This window comes from Rattus norvegicus, chromosome 2 (genome assembly GCF_036323735.1).
Source record: "Rattus norvegicus strain BN/NHsdMcwi chromosome 2, GRCr8, whole genome shotgun sequence".
NCBI classification, from domain to species: Eukaryota; Metazoa; Chordata; class Mammalia; order Rodentia; family Muridae; genus Rattus; species Rattus norvegicus.
This window is the reverse complement of record NC_086020.1, coordinates 222,333,808-222,346,011: the sequence shown is the minus strand read 5'-3', so window position 1 is coordinate 222,346,011 and position 12,204 is coordinate 222,333,808. Positions and strand designations below refer to the sequence as shown.

General features: G+C 50.8%; 1 protein-coding gene and 1 long non-coding RNA gene across 12 annotated transcripts in view; one reads left to right on the top strand and one right to left on the bottom strand.

The window, feature by feature from the left end:
• The window catches only part of Lef1 (lymphoid enhancer binding factor 1), a 113,391-nt gene extending 107,920 nt beyond the window's left edge, over nucleotides 1-5,471 (bottom strand). For 4 of the 11 annotated variants that reach the window (XM_039101603.2, XM_063281211.1, XM_006233309.5 and 1 more), the window contains exons 1-3: nucleotides 2,737-5,471; nucleotides 1,649-1,715; nucleotides 6-139 (exon numbers count right to left, since the gene is read on the bottom strand). In XM_039101603.2, coding sequence (XP_038957531.1) covers nucleotides 6-139; nucleotides 1,649-1,715; nucleotides 2,737-2,745 — 210 coding nt within the window. In that variant the 5' untranslated portion in view covers nucleotides 2,746-5,471. The remainder of the gene's footprint in view (nucleotides 1-5; nucleotides 140-1,648; nucleotides 1,716-2,736) is intronic. The other 7 variants (XM_008761491.4, XM_063281210.1, XM_063281212.1 and 4 more) reach the window with 3 other exon arrangements.
• The window catches only part of LOC134485968 (uncharacterized), a 31,850-nt gene continuing 24,775 nt past the window's right edge, over nucleotides 5,130-12,204 (top strand). The window contains exons 1-2 of the long non-coding RNA XR_010064437.1: nucleotides 5,130-5,266; nucleotides 9,575-9,675. This is a non-coding gene — a long non-coding RNA (uncharacterized LOC134485968). The remainder of the gene's footprint in view (nucleotides 5,267-9,574; nucleotides 9,676-12,204) is intronic.

Below are 12,204 nucleotides of genomic sequence, written 5' to 3'. Positions count from 1 at the left end.
CTCACGGTCCTCGGGATGGGTGGAGAAAGGGATCCATTTGACATGTATGGGTCGCTATTCATATTGGGCATCATGATGTAGCCAGAGTAACTGGAGTAGGAGGGGCCCTTGTTATATAGACCTCCGTCCGGATGCTTTCCTGGGAGGATCCAAAGAACAATCAAAAAGATGTGTCAGCTTTGCTTTTATATCACACCGTTCTTCATCAGGAAATCTCTGCTTCTAAGACAGGCCAGACTTTACATACAGTATTTGTTTATAAAATACTATGACTGGACAACTGTGCTCTATTTTAGATTGACAGCATTTATGCTCCTCGATGGCTCAACAGCAAACCAGATGCTTAGAAAACATGTGGTTCGGTTTACTTCCACCACTGACTGATGTTTTTACAGAAGTAAGTGTTATTCATGGAACCTAATTTGTTCTAATGCTAACAAACTAGACTGCAAAAATACAGAAACACAAGGGAACACAGGCAGACTTCAAAATTGAGGTGTTAACATGCAAGGCCTTCTACCTCCAGAGCACATACACATTTACTATATATTGAAGGGTCCTTCTTTCAGGCAAATTCAAAAATTCCACCTGCATCTCGTCTCTGAACTTCTACCAAATGTTAGACTTTTGAGAAAAAAAAAAAAACTGGATCTAATGTACAGTTAAAACCCAAATTTGTAGTGAATTAACCTTCGGAAGTAATAATTTCATGGCTGAAATTACAGACTGTCAAAGAAATGTTTCTTTACGCTTAATTTACTGTATGCAACTAACTTATTTATTTTACTGTATTTATTTAAAAAGCCATATGTATTTTACCATACTCTACTGTACTTACAGTATGTATTTATTTATTCCCTTCAATTTACTGTATACAAGTTACTGTATCTACTTGTTGCCAAAATGGAAGGCTGATATAGCGTTCTCTCCATGACCCCCTGGCCTACACATTGAATGTACAAACACTCCATTCTAGACAGGCCAATTGTAAAGTAATTGAAGGAGACCAGAAATACCAACTGATTAACAAGTGAACCCTATGGTGATCTCATTAAACATGGAATGAGCAAAGGAGGGAGGGAAGGAAGGAGGGAGGGAGGGGAGGAGGGAGGGAAGGAGAGAGAGACAGAGAGAGAGAATGTGTGTTTGGAAGTGTATGTCAGCATGTATGTATATTGTTATTGTGTGAGTGTGTGTGTATATTAGTATGTTTCTCTCTGTGTGTGATTTTTGTGAAGTCCTGACAAGAGTCAACAATGAGGGAAATGTCTATCATCTGATCTACTTAGCTTCTAATACTGATATGTCTGTCCACACACTGCCACTGCCTACCTTTACTGTGCTGAGAACCCACAGGCAGCAATTTGCAAATGAAAAATACTCTTTGGAAACATCCCTTCTCTGAGAATCTGAAGACCAATGGAAATCCAAAGGCCCAGACTCATGCAAGGCATGATTCAAAAGGATGTGTGTGATATACACCATGAGAGAGAAGCTGTGAATTCCTGGTCGTACTGTTAAAACAATACGTGGGCACAGTCTTGCATATCTGGTTCTACTCTACTCAAATACAAGTATCAAAATAAAAGCAGATATTCAAACTGCATGTGCCCTATGGAAAAGTGAGGAGAAAGAGAATCTGGCTTACCGTCATCCGGGTGCTCTCTGGCCTTGTCGTGGTAGGGCTCCTGAGAGGACTGTGTTTGTCTGACCACCTAATGGCACGAATAGCCACCCCCAAAAGAAAGAAGATCACCTTAGAGTTTGTAGCAAATTGGTCTGCTGTTAATTCAAAGGTAAAGATTTGGGTAAAACTCAGTTTACTCATTTGGTTAAAATTAAAGACAAGCTAGACTTGAGTATTGGAAAAATCTTCTTTTCAATGTGTATTTTTGAATGATTATTAGTTAATTATTATCAAAAGTAAGGTGGCAAAAAAGTAAGCGAATTTAGAAATGACCCGTTCTGTTCTAACAAGCCATTGCTTCCTGGGTGCCCAACTTCTAGGATGTACAAACCTCTTCAGCCCTAGTTTACTTTGACAAGATCTGATTAAAATGCCACCAGAAACAACATTTTGTAACCGAAAATGAGATCTGGAAATGTAAACAAAAGATCTACTTGGCTGAGGTCTTAGGGAAATTGCTTTGAGAGGAGTCCTAGCTGAAACTGCGTTCACTTACAACTTTCAGACCGAGTGCTATCTGGCTATCAGAGTAAAACTGGTCTGTGGTTAATGGGAGGGAAAATTGAGAGTCGAGTTATAGACATCTAAAAGGTAGCCCAGTGAATATCACTTTTGGTAAGCACCACCGACCCGACTCAACCACGTGCAAATCAGTGGTATAACCCCTTCACCATCTTCCGTGGTTCGGCTTGCTTCACTTCCACCGCGGAAAGATGAACAGTTCAAACACCCAACCCCGCTAGTTTTCGGCCTCCTAAGCATGACTTTTTTTCCTCAGACTAGAAAAACCGTAGAAATGTGAGGTGGGTTGAAATGTGTAGACTACTCCAGTAGAAAGAAAGAGGCTACGCTACAGTCTGTCAAAAAGAAAAGCCAACCACCAGAGTTCAGATGGTATTTCAGTCCTTGGACCCGTGCCCTTCTGGCACAGAAACCTTTACCTGACTTTGACTGTACCCCCCTCCCCTATTTTTTGGTAGAACTTTGGGAATAGAGACTCCCTTATATTTTGGAATCAGGCCCCCCAGGCTTCTCAGATGCGTACTCACCCCTGCCATCGGGACAGAGAAGGTAAGTGAGGTGTTCTTAAAAGCACTCTTTAAACCCAAAATGTCCCCGCCCCCGAAACCACCCTTTCTTTGGGGTGGGGGTGGGGGCAGAAGGCTGCCATTTAAGGAAAAAGCTATACTCTCCAAGTTTCTCTGGAAGGAAAAAACGTTGGGGACATCATTTGGGTATCAGAACTTTTTTACTGGATGACCCCGTGAGGTTTCCTCAGCTGCTGAGCCAGAGTGGCCGCTAAGGTGTGGGCTTTGGGGGATCTACGCCCATCCGCCCATCCAATTCTCGCGCGCGGCCAGGCTCTCCTCTCCCTCGCGCCGGCACCCACGTGTCTCTATTTACTCTACTCGGGTTACCAGCGCCGTCGCCTTCAGCTGGCCCAGAGATCTGATAAAGTGCGTCCCTCCTCCCAAGCCGCGGCCCGGCTTCCGCCGAGGGCTCGCCTTTCTTCAGCAGAGATCCAGGGCCTGATCCCAACCCAGCCTAACCCCAAATAAACGCTTTTCTTTCCACTTTAAATGCCGGGGTTGCGGGCGGAAGGGCTGCGGCGTCTGTGCCGTTGGCTGGCTCGGATCGGCTCGCCCACGGCTCCCGGCAGCAGCCTCTCTTGCTGTGGGGACCCGGCCCCGCAACGCCCCCGCAGTTAGGGCGCGCGCCCTGCTCCACGGCGGTTGGGACGGCCCCTTCTGAGGCCCACGCCCGCCTCTCCTTCCTCTCGCCTGGGGCTTCGCTCCTTGGAGCACTCCGTGGTTTAACGCACTTCTGTGCACTGTACCGAGAAAGCTAGCGGATGCACTTTGTTTTCCACCCCATGATGGACTTCGCGGTTGTTTAGACATCCCTGTTTTAATGCGCCGCGTCCCCCAGAGCAACCGAAACGTCGGAGGACGAAACCGGTCGGGTAAAGGCCAGCGTTTCCTGCCCATTTGCCAACGTTTAGCCATAGACCCACCTGGAATAAATTTCCCTGCCCGCTGCTCACACACGTGCGCACCATGGACTAGGGGCCGTTATTCCCCACCCAGCCCGCGAGGGACCAGGGCTAAGTGGCCACCGTGGCCGCGCGCTCTGCTTGCTTCCCCTCCGCGTCCCCCGGACCCGCCACGCCTCTCCGGACAGCCGCCCACTCACCTCATGCCCGTTGCTGGCTGGGATGATTTCGGACTCGTTTACCAAGGATGACTTGATGTCTGCTAAGTCGCCCTCCTCTTCGGGGTGACTGATCTCGGCGAAAATCTTCTCCTTCTGGGGATCGCCCTCGTCCTTGAAGGGGATCATCTCATCGGTGGCGCAGAGTTCCGGGTCCCCCCCACCGCCTCCTCCGGAAAGTTGGGGCATCCCGGCGGCTGTGTAATCTCCGCTCCGCCGCGGGAACACTCGGAGACAGCAGGAAGGGGAGGTCGATGTGAGGTGGGGAGGGCTGGAAGACTGAGTGTGGGAGGACTGTGAATGGAAGCTGGGTGGGCAAGCGAGGGGCCCACGACTGGAGCAGCTGCAAGAGCCTCTGCGATTGCCGCGCTTTCCCACTTAGAAGGACGCCGGCTCCCGGCCCTGGGGCGAAGGGCACCAGACTGCGAGGGCGGCAGCCGCTGGCGCCTCTGGGAGCGTCTGCCCCGCTCCGCGTGCACTAGGCTAGACTGCCAGGGCTGGGTGGCCACCCCACGCCGCCTTCGCTGCTGGGGTCTGTGCTCCGAGGACACCGGTTCCGGAGGGAACACGACTTTCCAAAGTGCAAACGAGAGTCCCGTGGCGCGTCGCCGTGCAAAACCTCTCCGCGGATTCCTCGGATGCTGATTTCGGTGTTTTTAGATTTTTTTTTTCTTTTGAGAAGAGAAGAGCTGGTTCAAGAAGGCTCCGTTTGCCTCCGCGGAGGTGCGAGGAAAATCAGAAAATGCCGAAAAGTCCACTTCCTTCTGAGTAAACAATAAAGAGCCACCCGGGCTGCAGACGTCCGCGTTAGAGCTTCTTTCCTTCCCTTTCGCTTCGGTTTTCCTTCTGGAGGAGCATTTAATCTGCTGGAGGGGGAGGGGGCAGAGGAGGAGGGGAGAAAAAGAGAAGTTTGCCAAGAATAAAGTTTGTGCTGATGAGCGCTGGGAATCGGCAGTGGCTGGCACGGCGGAGTCTTGGGGAGTCACAGCAGGAGCTTCGGGTTCAAATGTTCCAGCCCGTAGCTCGGGCCGATACACACACGTACACACACACACGCGCGCGCGCGCGCACACACACACACACACACACACACACACACACACACACACACACGCACGCACACACACTCGAGCCCAATCCCTCTTTGTTCCCGGCTCGAGTTTCTGCCTGGCTCGCTGGCGCTGTTACTCGCCTCTCTCCCCGCCTCCCCTCTGTCAAAGCAAAGAGCTTGCCGGTGGCCCCTCGGCTCCTCCCGGCAGACCGGCGGGGAACAGCCGGAGCGTGGCCGCTTGCAAGGCTTCGGGCGAGTCCGAATGCCAGGGCCCACGAGAGCGCAGCCCGGTCCCTCCGGTGCGCGCAGCCCCGCAGGTGAGCGGTTGCGCCTTCCCACCGCTTCTCCTCACCGCGCCTAGCCGGCGCTGCAAAGCTATTCACTTGCGTCGCTTCTCCTCCCCCGCCCCTCCCCCGCCTCCTGCTCTCCTTGGCTGCCCGCTGGAGGGGTGGGGAGGAGGGAGTTTGCTAGGAGAAGGAGGAGGAGATCCAGGTTCTCCCCCAACCCTAGTTCATTTCCTAGCACCCAAAGAATGAGTCATAGTTTGGGGGGCGCCGTGGGGGTGCGTATGTGTTTGCGCGCGCGCGTTCATGCCTGGAGGGGAAAAAAAAAACATACAACCTGAAGATAGACTGGGTGCTGTGTGTAACCCACCCCAGAGAACGACGTGGCCCACGTGAAATTGACGAGAAACTCTACGGGAATGGCTTAACTTCATCATCTAAGCATCTCTTCTCTTGCCTTCCCCCAACCCCAGCTCACTTCTCGTCCTTTGCCAGTCTCTCTTCAACCTCCTTCCAGCCGCCCACGCTGGCCCCCTCACTCAGGCAAGGGGAGGAAGATGAAAGAGAAAGCCGCCGGCGCTGTGGTCGACACCACGTTGATAGATGCTCTGACAGAGGGAATGAGGCGAGAATTAGGGACTAGGAGAAGGAGAAGGAGAAAATGTAACACGTTGCTCACCTAACCAGAGGGAAGAAGGAAAGGCAAGGAAAAAGAGTTGTGGCTCTACTGACTGTGAATCACGACACTCTTAGGAGACAAGGACACACACACCCTAGCGAAAATAAAATCTCCAGGCTTACCATGGGGGAAGATCAGTAAGAAGGGAGTGAATGAAGAGTGAGCCTTAATTATCGCTTTTACACTGCCGCATTCATTGTGTCCTTACCACCGAATGAACGTGTATTTTTGGAGATTCACGACTCAGCGGGTAGAGATCTCGTAGAAAAGGAAAATACATCCCAAAAGGAGGGAAAAGAGGAACCTAGGAGAGGGAGGCAGGACTGGGCGGTTGCTGACATCCTGGAGACGCCGGTGAAAGGAACCCTTGAGGATGAGAATACGAATCAAACCTCAAAAATTCTCCAGTTCCCACTGTCTCTTTGATGCATTTTGTTTAAAGGACAGAACTTTTAAGGGCGATGCTTTGTGAAAGTCACGGTGTAAGTGAGGCTTAAGTTTGGAAACACATTTTTAGCTCTCAACCCCTCCCCTCAAGACAAATATTCAGGCAAAATCATTAGACCAACGCGGCAGCCATCTGTAAAACCTGGGAGCAGTGAGCGGGGGACAGGAAGAACTGTATCTTTATCTTCCTTAGATTGAAAATAAAACGCCACCGAATCGTGTGTTAGTGACATTACATAAGGTCGCTTAGGAAAAGATCTCTCCTTTAAAGGTGTAATTGTGGGCTATTGAGCATTGTAGACTTAAACAGTTCTTTAAGTCAGCATTTAAAACTTTGCTTACTGATAGCCACCAGGTTGGGAGCTTGCTAGGGAGTGATTTTCAATGCTATACATTAGTTCGGTTGGCTCCACAGGATGTGGTTGGTCATTTGTAATCTGATAGTTTTAGGTACAATAAGGGACTGGTGAAAGAAGTCAGAATAACGAAAACTTGTCTTTAAAAATTAAATAATCGTCAAGGCTATACCTTACAGAAGCCAAAAATGGCATCTTCCTTCAGGGTGCCAGGGAGAATAAAAGGAAGGTTGGGAATAAATCCATTTTTAGAGTGATGCTATGCAGCCTCCAGTGCTGTTAGTGTGCTAGGGTGAAGAGCAAGGGACAGACTTTTCAGACGTTTACAGCTCCTGCTAACATACGTTTAACAAAGTCAGAATTCCTCCTCCGAGTGAGCCAATTTGACTGAGCAACAGAACCCTGGAAGATGCAGCTTCATCAAAGAAGTCGGAGTAGACCGGTCCTTTTCATCAAACCCAGAAAAAAAAAGGGGGGGGGACGAATAGCCAGAGGGTATTTTTTGAAAGCCAAAAGGAGATTAAATGACGAGTCTACATCTTCCCTGTTTAAGTGTTGCAACTAATTCGAATTCCCATTTTCTCCTTCGCGTTAATTATCTGGACTGTGTGAGTCATACGGAGCTCAGCTCTAGGTGTCCCAGAGATTAGGAGCTCAAGATGGGAATTTTTTGGAGCAATACCTAGGGAGAACGCTTTACTACAAGGGCTGGGATAGGTGGCTGCGTTTGGTACCTTGCTGTAACCCTCTTTGGAAGCATTGGTTCTAACGAAATCACCTAATGGCCTCGCTCTCCATGCGATGTGGCAGTGAGGGGTCTCTGCAGTGTGCTGTCTTTAGCAGTGTTGCAAATCTTAAATAGGGCTTCCCTTAAAACCATGCGCCCACGTGTTTTAAAGATCTATCGGCAAAGGAGGTTGACATTCCCCTGTGAAGTAGTCTCTCTTAAGACAGAATACCAAGGAGACACAGAAGGGGCGAAGTAACCCCAGGAAGTGGTGTCTCTGGACTTCGCCTTCCTGGCAATAGCATTCCAGCCGCCGGGCAGTCTCTCCTAATTCCTGTGGGACTGTTATTAGCATAAGCAGCAGCTTCTTCCCTACTTGGGGTTGGGCGAGAGGGATCCTAGATCTGGGATGTGGTGGGTGCGGCGCAAGAGCAGCCTCGCCGCCCCCTTTCCTCGGATGTAGAGGCAGGTTGTTCAAATGAACTCTAGCGAACCACCAGAGGTTGGCTGTAGTAGGTTTGCTCCTTCAGGATGTGGGTTTCAGGGGGGCGTTTTGATGTGATTTAATTCCGACCGTGAAACAATTGCTAGGGGCTGGCTGCGCTGCTGTTGGTTTTTCTCCTCCTGGTGGCTTTGGGTTTAGTTTGGGAGCGAACTTGTTTTATATCAACACTTCCTTTTGCACAGGGAGCTGTCGCCCGTGCTGTGCCTCTGGGGGGTGGGGGTGGGAGGTTAAGAGAGTAGTGGGGGCCAGGAGCCCAACCCCAGCCGGAACCCAGGCTGCCGGGAGCAGAGTCGGCCTTTCTGCCCCGGAGTGAGCATAGCCCAATACGTTGAGCGGGTGTGGGGGGCAGGGAACCGGGGAAATGACCCACACCCACACAAGAAGACCCTCCCTCCCTTAGAGATTTTGCAGCCAAGACCCTCCCTCCCTTAGAGATTTTGCAGCCACGTGGAGTCCTCTGCAGACAGTCCGGAGAGTCCTTAATTACAGGGATGGGAAGCGCAGTGCCCCCGCACAGTCCTCTCCGCCCCCTAAGTCCTAACACCAGCTCAGGCCCCAGATCTTCCCTTTGTGTGGCCTAGACTCTCTGCCAGCTGCAACCTAGGTGGGATTCCAAAGGAAGGAGGTGGCGGGGCCTAGGGAAGAGGATGCGCCGAGAGACGGCCGAGAAAGGACTAGAAAAAAACGAATTCAGTGATTCCAGGGGCGGAACCGAGACCTCGGTTTTCCATCCCAGCATCCGCAGGATGCTAAATCTGTGAGCATCTTCAGTTTAACCGACGTCGCGGAGAAAGGGGACGATGAGGGAAGTGGCAGTTTGTGTCCCAGGGGCTCTTCCTCTAGAAAAACAAACCCAAAGCCCCTTCCTTCGGGGTCAGGAAACTCGCGGGACCGTGAAACCCTCCTTCTCCAATCCGGCGCCTGCAGACGCCCGGTTTCCGCGCGGCCGGCGCCCATTGGCGTCTGCAGCCCGGCGCGGTCTCCCGGGCGGGTGATTCGAGCACGGGATCGGCGGCGCGGTCAGCCCTGTGTGCCCGCATCGCAGGGTGGAGGGAGCACCATCCACTCTGCTCCGTGGGATGTCAACCCCAGGCGGGAGTGCCTGCCCCCAACGCCACAGCAGCGCGGACCTGAGGGTGGCTGAGGACAGACAGTGGTGGAGACCAGCGAATAATCGCAGGGGAACAGAATGAGCTAAAAGGGGTGCAGGAGTCCAGCTCTGCACCGGGAAGCCGAGACCCGGCACCAAAGAGCCTGCGTGGCATCGGGACAGGGGGCAGCCACACTTGGACTTCGGTTCTGGGGTACACGTGCCAGCCGAGGATCCGCTAGTTTAGGGGACCCGAACATCACATTCTTTTCCTCTCTTTCTCAAAACTTTTCTCCTGAGCCTCAATTGTGGCGTGGGCACCGACTTGTGGAAAGCACGTCCCCTCGGACCCTCTCCGACGACCCTCCAGCCCCCTCCGACCGCCCCAGAGCCCGGTCGCGCGCGGAAGGGCCGCCCGCGCACGCCGGTCTCGCCTTTTATCGGCGGAGGGCGGCGCCTGCGCAGGGCCCGGCGCGGCGGCGCGGCCTTTGAAGTCGCGGCGGCTGCGGCTTTCATCCTTTCTTTTTTCCCTCTCAGGCCCCTTTGTGTGACTAAATTTGGCAAGAATATGGATCCCAGCCAGTCTTTCCACGTGTGCTCCCAGCTCCCAGCTGAGAAGGCCAAGGGTTCTCTTCCGGGTAAGGAGACAGGGAGAAAGATCAAAGAGTTTGGGGAGCTGGATCTGAAATGTGAATTGAAAATAAAAATCAAGCCTGGACACATTCCAGTTTCTAAAGCAAAACCAACCCTCTGCAGAGGCCATCTCACTATGGCGCCCTTTCTCTTGGCTCCCTTTTGCTCCCCCCCCCTTTTTTTTCCTTCTCGAAATCACTCTCAAGCACATGGGATAAAATAATGACAACATAGGGAAGCACTTAGATTCTCCAGATTTTGTTTTGCAGTAATTTTATTAGGGGAAATATCTTGTTCATAATTACCGTTATGTGAGGCTGAATTTCTTCAGCCATAAATATTGTCTTCTTCCAGCATGTTTCACACTTTCTTCTGCGGCCACATTTTGTGAGAGAGGGCTGACACAACACGTGTGCGCACATGCTGTTTGAGCATCTTGCTTTCTTAATCCCTCTACACACGTTCCTAACCCCTGTCCGCTGTTACAGTACACTGCATATTTCTTCCACAGAAATTAGATTCTGGAAAACCGATGTTAATACCATCTTTAATCGCTTTCTCAGTTGGTCTCGATGATTTGAAATTATCTTGTTGATGGGTCTGCCCCCATGTTTCATTCACGGAGACTCCACAGAAATGTTTGGGTCTGTGGTGAAAAGCCTCTAAGTCTTCTCTGAAGCATTTCTTGAATGATGTTCCCTGCAGAGAGGGGGAGGCAGGAATGCCCAATAGTGTGATGCAGAATCCTACTTCCCCGTCTGAGACAGGGCTGAGCCCCTGCCTCCCTCACAATGGGTGAAGTGTGGGAGGGCATTTAACCTCTCACAGGATTCATTTTCTTTGCAAATGGGTGTGCAGTAGTCTACCTGTCCACGAGCTAATACACACGAAGATATGCAAGATATTAAGGTGCAAGATGCTTATTAAAGGAGAGAATCTGTTAACTGCAGAGCCACAGTTAATTACCCCAGAGTGTATAGGTGCGTACGTAGGGACAGTGAACACATGGAGAACGAGAACATACTCACAAATATAGCAATAAGAACCCTGGCACGACGGCCAGAGGAAGTCTAAAAGATGCGCAGAAACAGTAAATCTCACCAGAGTCCGTGTTTTAGACTGACTATGTCGTCCCAGGCTGAGGCATCCCGGGTTCCTAGTGTGGTAAAGATGGTGGCAAAGACTGCTTGTGAAATGGAAGGAGGCGAGTGTAGTTAGGACCATAATTAGGCAAACTACCGTCGGAGCCATCTTCTGACCTCAGGTTCTCAGTACAAGCCTTTCAGGTAGCCTGCGTACAGACTGATGAATGAGAAGTCAGAATGGGAACGTCCAGTGTTTCTTCTGCTCCTTTTGCCCTGACTGGGGACCTCCAGGCCAAAGGAAACAGAATCCCGAGATGCTCTGCTTTCTGCTGCCGCCTACTCCAGCCTCCATCTTTGAGAAGCCTCCTGGAAGGCACTCCACAGCCATTTGGGTTTGCCTGGCACTTAGGAGGCATCTTCCATTTGTACCTTTCCCCAAAAGTCACAAACGAGACGTGGGTTCCATCCAGGTAACTGGCCAGCAGCAATCTTTCCTTTCACAGTTTTACAAACACAAACGTCTTAAAATTTAATCGTGGCCAGAGGAGGCGTCCTGCCAAAGCGCGGTGGCTCTCTCTTTGTCTTGTTTGAGCGGCCAGTAAGGAGACACTGAAAATACTGAAAGGGAGACAGCAAACCGGGGTCTCTCTTTAAGGAAAGAAACTCTGAAGAAGGCAGGATGCCTAAGGGGATTTCTGTGGGATTGGAAATCTGTCCCCTCGGTGCACATGGTGCCTGAGGGGCCTCTTGAATGTTGGTAAAAGTATCTCCTAAGATGGCCAGCCTTACTTTGTGTTCTGCAACTTCCAGAGTTCTGCCAACACTGGGCAAGCCCCTAATCCCTGGTTTGAAGCTAGAAGCCAAAGCAACAGCCCTCTTGCCCAAAGACAGCAGTGGAACCAACCAAACCATAGGGAGATGAATGCAGAACATGGTCCTTAGTCTCACCGTGCACCCAGTTACTCCCAGCACACACTGAGAGGAGTTCCACCTACAGGGACTGCAGCCTGCCTTTGAGGTGTGTGATCCATACAGTTTATTGCTCTGGGAAAGCGCCTGACTGACAGGCTCTACATCCAATCAATGCCTGGAAAATGCATCTCCACAGGCATGGCCTTACACGGGCATGGAACAGTTTTTCAGTGTGGGTCTCATCAATCTGTCAGTGAGTCTGGGATGGACCCTCCAGCTTTTCATGTGACTTTTGGTGGCAAATCCTTGTACTTAACATGTACTCGTTTTCATTAGAAACGGAGTAACTGTTTCAAATCTTCATTTCTTTCTCAAAGGAGGGAGTTGGCCTATCCACATTTGACCTAGAGAATGCCTTTTTTGTTTGTTTGTTTTTTGTTTTTGTTTTTTGTTTGTTTTTTGGTTCTTTTTTTCGGAGCTGGGGACCGAACCCAGGGCCTTGCACTTCCTAGGCAAGCGCTCTACCACTGAGCTAAA